At 38.3% G+C, this 11190-nt stretch overlaps 1 protein-coding gene and 1 non-coding gene across 3 annotated transcripts; one reads left to right on the forward strand and one right to left on the reverse strand.

The window, feature by feature from the left end:
- Positions 1–5411: 5411 nt before the first annotated feature.
- TRNAS-GCU lies at positions 5412–5493 on the reverse strand. Its single transcript has one exon. It is a non-coding gene; the product is annotated as a tRNA-Ser (tRNA).
- Positions 5494–5577: 84 nt separating this feature from the next.
- On the forward strand, positions 5578–8233 carry LOC110937294 (E3 ubiquitin-protein ligase RING1-like). Of its 2 annotated transcripts, none has more exons than XM_022179690.2 (2): positions 5578–6377; positions 7887–8233. In XM_022179690.2, exon 1 carries the CDS (start codon positions 5657–5659, stop codon positions 6356–6358), a length of 702 nt encoding a protein of 233 aa, XP_022035382.1. In that variant the 5' UTR covers positions 5578–5656; the 3' UTR covers positions 6359–6377; positions 7887–8233. The 2 variants fall into 2 exon arrangements, with proteins under 2 accessions (XP_022035382.1, XP_022035383.1); XM_022179691.2 differs by having other exon boundaries at positions 5578–6363.
- Positions 8234–11190: the final 2957 nt, after the last annotated feature.

Below are 11190 nucleotides of genomic sequence, written 5' to 3' on the forward strand. Positions count from 1 at the left end.
GAAATTTTGTTTGATCATCTTTTTTTATCTGACATCTTTTTTTATCTGACCCGATAAAAAATAAGAACCAAATTGAAAAATTATTATATAACGATAGACAAACGATCACTAAAAATTTTCATTATTGTGACAAACATTAAGATCCGTCACTGAATGTAGATTATATTTTTTTTTCCAATTATTTCGTTGTATTATGGTTAGGGCTGCAAACGAACCAAACGAACACGAAAAAGACCTTGTTCGTGTTCGTTTGTTAAGAAATATATGTGTTCGCGAATCATTCACGAACACTTATCGAACGAGATTTTATGTTCGTGTTTGTTTGTTAAGGAAATGAACTTGTTCGTGTTCGTTTGTGTTTGTTTGTTAATTTTAGGCAACGAACATTGACGTACACAAATGAGCACAAACTAATGTTCATGAACACAAATGGAAACAAACGAACACAAACAATCGTTCACGAACATAATATATAATACACCGACACTTATTAGATTTTTAATTTGTCGGAATTTTGAAGTATTTAATTAAATACAAAAACTAAAAACACTAATGAAGTATCGAACACAAACGAACACGTTACCGAACGTTCATAAACATAAACAAACGAACACGACCTCTGTTCATATTTGTTCATTTAACTAAACGAACAAAATTTCTTGTTTGTGTTTGTTTTTTTAATAAACGAACGAACACAAACAAACTTCTCGCCGAACAATTCACGTCACGAACTGTTTGCCAAACGTTTGGTTCGTTTGCAGCTAAGGCTGGCAAATCGTATCTTAACAGGTTTAACAGGTTTCTGACGGCGCACACAACATAAGTTTCAAACATGATTACAACTCGTTTAACTACTTTCTACCTCATGTTTATAAAACAGTTTTACGTTTTATGTACAAAGATGAATAAATGATAGATCCTAACATTGTAATTTTAATTATTTTAAAAATTAAAAAAGTCAAAGGGTGTATTTTTTAGTGAAACAGGTCTAATCGTATCTTAACAGGTACCCAATTGCCAGCATTTGCAGCCCTAATTATGGTCACTTGGTTTGTATGGTCACGCGTGGTTGATGGGATTAAACGTGTCTTCAAAAGCTATTTTGTGATCCCATTCCTATATTATTGGCCGCCCACCATTAAAACCAATAATGATACGTTGTGACTTGTCGATATATTATTTTATCATCTCCACTCCCCTCTTGGAGCGCTCAATGCAGGATGAGGGAAAGGGGGAAATTATTTTTACCAACAACCGCTTTGATTGAAAAAAATATATATATATTTTTAGGTTCCTAACTCTTAGAAATATATGTTTTCTTTTATTTGGACGTGTGTCGTTATGATTTACATAATTGCTTAAAGTATGTACTAAAAATAACCAATTTTTTTAGTTGCTTCTTAGTCTTAGAGAGAAAGAGATACTCAAGGATACTACCCTAGCTCTGACCAATCCTGCATTTTTATCTCAATTCTACACCTAAGGTACCTTAGAAACACAAAACACTAGCGTCACCTACTTACAAATACCCTAGAATCATGGACTCCATTCTTTTATTCCACCCACCAATCACACAACCTTAAACATCCTAACCCTCAAACCTTTACACTACCCTAGCGCTAGTAGGTTAACCTGTAAGGCCATAGGGTATGGGGCGTGGGTTGGGGGAAAATGCCCAAGCCACCATCCCGGGTGGGCTTGGGTTGGGGCGTGGCCCTTGGGGCTTGGCTTTCAAGCCGGGCGTGGGGCGGTATGGCCATGCTAGCTGGCTGCCTCCCATTCGCTCACCCGCCACGTCATAGCGGACATTCAAATTTTGAATTTAAAATTCAAACGGTTTGGGGACACCCAACCCAAGCCCAACCCACGCCCCGCCATACCTCGCGGACACGTAACCAGGCGGTGGGGGGCTCTCATTCCACGTGTCAACAAATGCCTCAACCCAAGCCCCACCATACCCCACGGTCTAACCGAAACCCGCATGGCCTACCCTAGGGGGTGGCGGCGGTGTTATCGTGAGGGTACCTTACCTGCATACTTCTACCCATGGAGTGCTCCGGCCACCCTTAAACCATATTAGTGTTCATGGTTTTATCTCTTTTACCATGTACTTGTTAAAGAAAATGTGGTTATCACAAAATGAATTTAGATAAATAAAAAATACAATATTAACTCGTACTAGATAGATAAAAAGGTGAGTGAGGTGCTGTTTGTTTTTGCAGACATAAATTGTCTGCAAGCTGATTTCATCTGTTTTTATGTCTGCAACTGAAGATGTGGTCTGAAGATCTGCAAGCTGAAAATATAAGACTGTTTGTGTTTATAAGTTGATACCGGTCTGAAACACATCAAAAATGACGAAACATTCACATTCCGCTTCGATCCAGCGAAGGAGAAGAGGGAGGTCGGAGAAAGAGCTGGTCATCGGAGGAGGATGGAGGTCGCCGGAGAAGGAGGTAGGTCGCCGGAGGAGGGGGGAGGTCGAAGAAGGGGTAGGTCGCCGGAGGAGGTAGGTCGCCGGAGAAGAAGAGGGAGGTCGCCGGAGGAGGAGGTGGGTCGCCGGAGGAGAAGAGGGAGGTCGGAGAAGGAGGAGGAGCGGCGGTGGGAGGGGCTGATGTTTGAGGGAGGAGAAGATGGAGGTGTGAAGATGTTTTAAGTAAGGGGTCCATAGCTTATTTTTTAAGATGAAAAAAGCTGAATTCAGATCTGTTTAAAGAAAAAAAAACAAACAGTCTTCAAGGGTAATGTCTGCGCGCCTGCAGACATCAGCCCTCTTGAAGATGTTTGAAGAAAAAACAAACACCCCCTGAGTCTAAGCATGGGGCTTTAAGAACTAGGGATGAGCATATCGGTATTCGATACCGAACTGATACCGATACCGCCTAATACCGATCCCGAATTTCACCCAAACTAGGTACCGATACCGATACCGAAACATGTCGGTTAGGTATCGGTACGGTACGGTATCGGTATTATACCGTATTTTGAGGGTCGGTATCGGTATAATACCGATACCGTACCGATACCGAAAACGCCAAAAAGTAGATACCGATCGGGATACCGATCAGGAACCGGATCGGGACGGGATCGGTACGGGATCGATATGGGATCGGTATTCGGTGGCATATGCTCATCCCTATTAAGAACTAATCCAATATGGATGGAGTTTTGTAAGTGAGAATATTAAAAGTTCCAAGCAATAAGATACTAATATAATCGTAATGGTTTAAGTTATACATGGTTTTGCATTGAGGTGTACAAATGATATCATTGTAGCAAGATTCTAAGGGTACATGTACATGATTCATATAATTTTTTATGAACTTTTTTTCCCTTTTTCACTTAGTGGTTTTGCCATCAACTTTTTATTATTTTTGTGCTTTGACCCAAATGTATGTTGCTATTATCACTATTACTATGATAACCATCGCCTTCACCATTATCATCATTACCTTTTATCATTAGAAACTACGAGACTCGTTACAAATCAAACACATGGTTAGCATTTCCCTCGTTTTAACCAATCTTCAAATTCTCTCTTACTGGTGTTGTCTTCAATGGTTGTCATCACTCCAACACGCCATCGCCCTCCATAACCTCGTCTCCATGCTCAAACATTGTTGTGTAAGGCTCATTGTTCATGGATTTTTAGCATGTGTGTGCATTTGTTGTTTCTAAATGCGTGCGGGATAGTCAGCGGCAGAGTTATAGTGTTATTAGGGCCACGGCTCAATCCTGTCAATATTTTTTTTCCGGTTTTATACAAAGTATACCTTTGAACAAATACGAGGATACCTCTGGAAAAAATAGGAAACTTGAATTTTTTAAAATTCCAAATTTTTATAAGCCCAAACTTTTTGTAACCCCAACTTGTATAATTAATAAGCCCAAATGATAAAGTTAGTCCAAATTAAGAATAGTTTAATCGAAAGAAGGCCCAATTTAGCACAAACCCCATAGTCCAAAACAATAAAATACTCAAGTTTAGATTAAGGTGGAATTAGATTTTGGAAACAGATGGTCATTGGACGACTAGAGACGAGTTACACGTTGTTGATATCGCCTATGCTACAGACTGCAAGTCTGATCGCTGTTGTCGTCGTTGACCTTGGTGATTTGTGAGTGTTTCTTGTCCTTTGATTTCTTGTGTTGTTGTTATTGATTATGTAGAATTGTAGTTTGTAGGTTTGTTAGGGTTTAAATATTTAGATAAGCTAAATTATAAAAAAAAACTTATACTTTTCTAGTTTTCTTTATAACATGAAGAGAACAAATCTATTACGTATTTGTTTTACTTTATTTATTATCGTGTTTTTTTATCATTGTATGATTGCACGGTAATTTTTTTGGATACCCTGAATTAGTGGGCTAGCTTCGCCACTATATTCGGTGTCCTTTTAAGATTTTAATGTGTTTGAATCTTGTAAAGGCTACTATGTATGTGTAGGTTATAATTATATGTCTTTGACTTCTAGTAAAAACTTAACATAATTTAAGGTATTGACTTTCTCTTAAACTGGTGAGATTTATGGGTTGAATAAAATAGAGTTATTCTTTTGCTGGGTTAGTATGGGCTGAAAAAAATAGAATTAAACTTTGGATTCACCCACTTTTGCACAAACTTATCTTCAAACCAAACAATTAATCAAGTCGCTAACTCCAATCATTATTATCTCAGGCTGTTGACTTCTTAGAATTTTGACCTCCACAAGACAAGTTTCAGCCAAATGCAATCTTATGTAACAGTTGATTCCAAAAGGGGATTAAACATTAGACTTGTGATCTTTAGTGACTACCATACAGGCAATGCCATTACTGATCACCAAAAGTATTCCAAGCTAGAGATTCAACACAACTTGTTACTTGTCATTAAACATTCATGAAACCTAGGAGTTTTGACTTTCACAATAAATGTCTTAGCGCTGTTTGACCACATTTGTAGTAAGAAACATATACAATAGCGCTGTTCAAAAAACTCGTGACTCGTAGCTCGCTCGAAAAAAAAATATCTTTAAAAACTTGATTTGAAATAACCTGAGTCGAACGGGCTCATTTTGTAACTGAGCTGAGCTTGAGCCAAGCTCGGCTCATGGCTTATTCTTAGACTCGTTTAACTTCAAGCTAATAATTATCATCACAAATGCAGAAGAAATAGAGGCGTTATACTAGCTAATAATTATCATCACAAATTTAACAGCAGGTTAACTAAAAAAACAATTATAATACTTGTATCACTTTAATAATTTTCAGTAAACTAGTGCTAATAACAACAATATTGACTATAAGGAACACATCCAATATTGTTTGACCACATTTGTAGTAAGAAACATATACAATAGCGTTGTTCGAAAAGTTATGGTTGAGCCAAGCCGAGCTGTCTCGTTTAGAGGAAAAAATAAAAAGAAATATGTCGACGCCTGAGAGATTCGAACTCTCGCGGGGAAACCCTATATACTTAGCAGGCACACGCCTTAACCACTCGGCCAAAGCGTCGTCATGTCATTGGCTTTACTTTCTAAACTTAAATACTATCAATAACACCAAGTGCAAACGATACATCATTCATTCATTACAACACTTACCAAACTGAAACAAAAACAAACAATCGTATTATTGCTTTTCAACACCACCGGTTACCACCGCAACCACCACCGTCATGAACCCCTTAACCCACCGATGCAACTCATGCAACACCGATCTCCCCCCAAACACCGAACCCCTGTGCCCCAACTGCACCCCTAACCCCAATCCTAACCATCTCGATCCACCGTCGAATCCCACCGTCACAACTTCCGACGACAACTTCCTCCTCGACAGCCCCTACCTCCACCGTCTCCTCCACCATCTCACCCACTCAAACAACCCCACAACCACCACCACACCACGCTACCACTCCCCTACATCCAAATCCGCCATTAATTCCATCCCTACAGTCACCATCACTCCCGCACTCCTCCACACCGACCCAATCATTCTCTGCGCTATCTGCAAAGACCCGTTCGTAATCAACGATGTTACAAAGCAGTTGCCGTGTAAACATATGTACCATCCTGATTGTATAATTCCGTGGCTAATTAATAACAACTCGTGTCCGGTTTGTCGGTTTCAGATGCCGAAAGAGACGGTTGATGTCAAGGCTAGGAGGAGGACCAGGTCTAGGGTTTTTAGATTGGAGGATTTTGATGATGAGAGTATGAGTATGGATCGGTTTAGTGTGATCGCGCAGACGGTTGAGGTTGATGTGTTGCCTGATTCGGATAGAACGGGTGGGCGTGGGAATGTGTCGGGTTGGCGGGATTGGCCGTTGAATGGGCGAGCGGTTGATGGTGCGAATGATGCTGATGTTGGGATGCCTTGAATTGTGTATGTATATTTGGGTATGGTTTGATCTAACTTTAGCTGTAATTGATAATAATATGTTACCTAGTTGTTGGCTAAGCCGATAATGCGGTAAAAAAATAGATATCGGTCAAGGACCGATATTTGAGATATCCGTAATCACGGTGGGATACTGGCGGGATATCAATAATTTGAGTATCATGTTGAATTTATATATATAACTATTTAACACTAACAATTCAGTATACTTTCCTACCATTTAAAAATTAACCTTTTGCAACTTGCAAAACACCAACAATTGTAGCAAGCAGGAACTGACTAAGGGGTTGTTTGTTTAGCTATTAATGGGCTCTTAATGGTTTAGACCTCTTACTTGTTCAGCACTTAATGGTTCAGACTGTTTGTTACACTAGCAGATGCCTGAATGGTTTAGACATTTGCCTTTGAATGGTTAAGCATTATACTGAGTCTGAATGGTTAAGGCCTCTAATCTGAATTGGTCAGACATTTGCCTCTGAACGGTTAAGCATTATACTGGCTCTTAATGGTTCAAACATCTTACTGGTTCAGCACTTAATGCTTCAGACCTCTTACTGGTTCAGTACTTACCCATTCAGAAGTTGCTAAACAGCCCCTAAGACTTAAAACACCAACATTTAACACTAACAATTAACAATTAAGACTTAAAACACTAATAGCAGTAATAAGAAGAAAGATGAATGGTAGAACTAAGAAAGGTACTGATATCGGGAAAATCAGTGATATATCGGTCAAATATCGTTGATAATATCGGTACCGATATTCTAACCGATTTTTTGCACTGATATCTCACCAGGGGATCGATAACCGATACATCGGTGATATATCAGCGATATTAATTGCATAGGTTGTTGGAAATTGAAGGTTAAGATTGTTTAGACTTACATGTTGCATCCACTTAGGGTTGGAAAGAATCTAAATTTCGTGATTAGGTTTTGATTATTGGACAAATTTAGGATGTCTCACATATTAGTTTACTGAGATATTTTCTCGTGGGTTAAGATTTCAAGTTAAAAGCTTTCTGTTTGACCACCATCATTCTCAAGAAGTTCGTATGTTATATGAGGTTTGTCCATGCATGTAGCAGCACTCTAGACAAATCCTATATAGGTTGTGTGCTGGAGGGATGTTGGGCTCGTAAGGAATGCGCTCCCTTAAATGTCAGCGACATGTTTTGTATGCATTTGTTGTGGATAAGAGATAACCACAGTTAGACGGGCTCAAGTGCGGTCAACAAATGATGGGTAAACCCACAAACAAATTTGTGAGCTTTAGTGGCAAAATGGACAATAGTGGTTGATACGAGGGGTCCGATGTTACAACTTACAAATACATTTCGTTCGTATTCTTCAGCAGTTAAATGTTTCATTCAACGTTAAAATTATGTCTGAAGTTGATCTTTGGCAAGTTAAATCTGTTACAACTATGAATTTTGTGCCTGCACAAGACCTATTGAGTATTGACACATTATGGATCGATAATGCTTGGTTTAACCAATTTTTGTGTAGGTTAATTAAAGCAGCTCATCATCGCCTACCCTTTGGTGAAATGGATCTGCTACGATGGTTGGGCTTCGTTGCTGCACCAAGCTATGTAATTCAGTGATCTATCCTAAAGATGATGCCATGGTGGTGAGCAAGCGATTGCTATATTGTTACTTCCTGTAAACATGTTTGGCATAGGTTTTGGTTGATAAAGAATACCATTGTAAGATTTATATATAGTTTATTGTTATCTTTCTCGATTATGTTGTCTCCGCTATCCGAGTCTGTGTTAGCTGTGTGGCTTTAATTGAGAAGAGAAGACGATGAAACCATGACGACCGGAATTTTAATTTGAAACTATTGAACTAAAAGCATGGAAACCAGTTTACATAAAACCTGTTAGAAGTATTAATGTTACTTTATTATTAAACTTTAGTTATGTTCTAATATTCGAATATGTATGTATGTTATGTAATTAGGATGTGAACTTGTAAGGTTAGGATGATAAGCGGATTAGGAAGATAAGCGGGTTGAACTTTCAAACCAAACTGCCAAGGCAGTTACCCGCCAAGATTAACCGCCAATATGTAGTTTATATAGTTAATTGCCGGGAAACATTACTGGTTATCAAGACAGTTTCTTGTTACCGAAATTGTCCTCTTAATTCTCTCTATTCACTGCATATTCAGTATTGTTTTTCGTTGTTCGTTTATTCACATCAACATGTCTGCAAATCATACAAAAACTTCCACTGCAAATGTATATGTTGATGGTCCGGTTGTCCAACAAAACCCGGTTTTTTAACAACAATTATTTTGCTTACAAGAACCGTTTAGGTTGCGGCGGTGTATCCGCCCTACCCGGACCTGATCACTTCTACTCGGGGGTATGAGGTTAAGGCGCCCCTTACACCCTTAGGCTATAGGGTGTGGTTGGAGCCCCATGGGGCTTTATCAAGTCCACGTAGGATCCACGTCAACAATGGAGCCCCTCTTTAATTTGTAGGGTGTGGATGGAGCCCCTTATTAAACAAAATTAAAAAAAAAATTTGATTGGTTTAAAACTAGTGGGCCCCACCTGAATATGTGCATATGGGTGTTGCCGCTCGCCATAGCGGTGGCGGAGCTTCAATGGCGCCCCGGCTATGGCGCCGGGGGTGTGGTGGATGGCGGAGGGGGGCGCTATAGGTGTCCAGGTGGCGAAGGGTGGCGCCCCACACCCTCCAGCCTTATAGGAATGAATTAAACTCAGAAAGCGATTTACAGGAAGGACAATCGACATTCTGCACCAAGAACCAAGAAAGTGGAATTAGAGATTCTTTAAAAAAAATTGGAAGTAATGATCAACAAATTAGATTCCTATTCTTCTAAACAGGGCCAACCCTATAGTAGAATGAGGTGAGGCTTGTGCCAAGGGCCTCATTTTTCAATTTTTTTTTGTGTATTAAATATGAAGTTGGGCTTAGGTTTGTAAAACGCGGATGAGTAGCTACTGCATACGAATATGGATGTTTCATCTATAATTGTTCGATTATCATCATCACCTATTCTTCCATTGCCAGTGAGATTTATCATCCTCTATTGTAAATGAGACTTTTGTGCTATGAAAATTGATGTTAAACGTAGCATATGTTGATGTGGACATTTGAGTAAAAATTATTTCAGTTAGATTGTTGTAATGTTCTTTTGTTCGCTATGTTCCTTTTCTTAACTTTCTGTAACTTGTAATTCTCTCATGTTTAATTACACCAAATCATTTGAATTCTCGTCATTCTATCATTGTTGCTTGATGTGTTAAAAGGCCGTGTACTTATTGTTCATTACGATGGCATATACTTAACCCATTTGCCTTTATGAAGACATCAAAATTTTGGAAAAATGGCCTCTTTTTTTGTTGGGCCCCCAAAAGCTTGGGCCAACCCTCCTTCTAAATCAACAAAAAACTTTAACTGCCCCCAAGTTATCTGGTGAAATGCTTGAAGAAAATATGAAGTCAATAAAGGGTGATTTTAAATAATCAGAAATGTAAAATTGTAAAGGGCAGTGATGTTAGACTCAAAAACAGCCAGCAAAATGCATTTAGCGTCCACACACATTACCTGTAACTACATAACAAGATGGAGAATAGTGTCAGGTAGCTGTTTGACACTCCTTCATCGGTCCAGTCAATTTATGATTTTATCATTACTTTAGAATTACGATTTTGTCATCAGTTTAAAATTACCTATAACTACAAACACAAGATGGGGGAATAGTGTCAGGCAGCTGCCTGGCACTCCCCAATTGGTCCAACCAATTTACGATTTTATTCCCGTTTTAAAATTACGATTTTACCATCAGTTCAAAAGTACGTTTTTGCCCCAGTTCAAAATAAAATTATGCTTCTGCCTAGCTAAAAATTACAATTTTACCGTCAGTTCAAAATTACGATTTTGCCCCGTTTAAATTTACAGTTTTGCCATTAGTTTTGTTTTTTTTTCTCTCAGCTAAATTACGATTTTGCCCTCAATTTAAATTTACATTTTTTCCATCGTTTTTGTTTGTTTCCCCAGTCAAATTACGATTTTGCCTCCAGTGTCAAATTACAGTCATGCCATCGTTTTAGTTTTTTTTTGACAAAATTGTGGTAGTATTTTGTTTTAATTAGTTGACTCGGTGTAATTTTTATTCGTGCTAGACGGCTGACTGGCACACGCTCATTTGTCCTGAAAATTTACAATTTTGCCCCCAGTTTAAAATTAGAGTTTTCCATTGTTTTTGTTTTTTAAGCAAAAGTATGATAATATTTTATTTTAATTGGTTGACTCAATGTAATTTTTTTGAGATCGTGTTATTAGTACTATGTACAAGTAACCGAAACACAGATGTAGATGTTATGAAAGACAAATATTCGGCTTAGTGCCCCACAACACGGGCGGGGAAAATCTAGTTAAAAGAACAAAATGTGTGACAGACATAAGGAAAACATATAATAATTCGTGTAAATAATAATAATAAGGGTAAATTACATTTTTCGTCCTTTATGTTTGTAACGGATTGCAATGGATAGCCTTTAACTTCAATAATTACAGTCACAGTCCTTTATATGTAAAACTCATTACACTTTACGTCATTTAGCACTAACAAGGTTAAAAATTTCAGTTAAGTCTAGACACACCAAGGTATTTTGGTCATTTCATGCTTTTATTTAAATGTTTCTTGATAAATAAAAAAAAACATAAATACCACAACTTATTTCCTCCTCTTTAAACTCTCTTTACAAATTAAAACCACCAGTCCTCTGGTAACAACCATCACCATCATCTTCGGCAACATCCCTCAGCACCATC

This window comes from Helianthus annuus, chromosome 4, assembly GCF_002127325.2.
Source record: "Helianthus annuus cultivar XRQ/B chromosome 4, HanXRQr2.0-SUNRISE, whole genome shotgun sequence".
Taxonomy (NCBI): domain Eukaryota; kingdom Viridiplantae; phylum Streptophyta; class Magnoliopsida; order Asterales; family Asteraceae; genus Helianthus; species Helianthus annuus.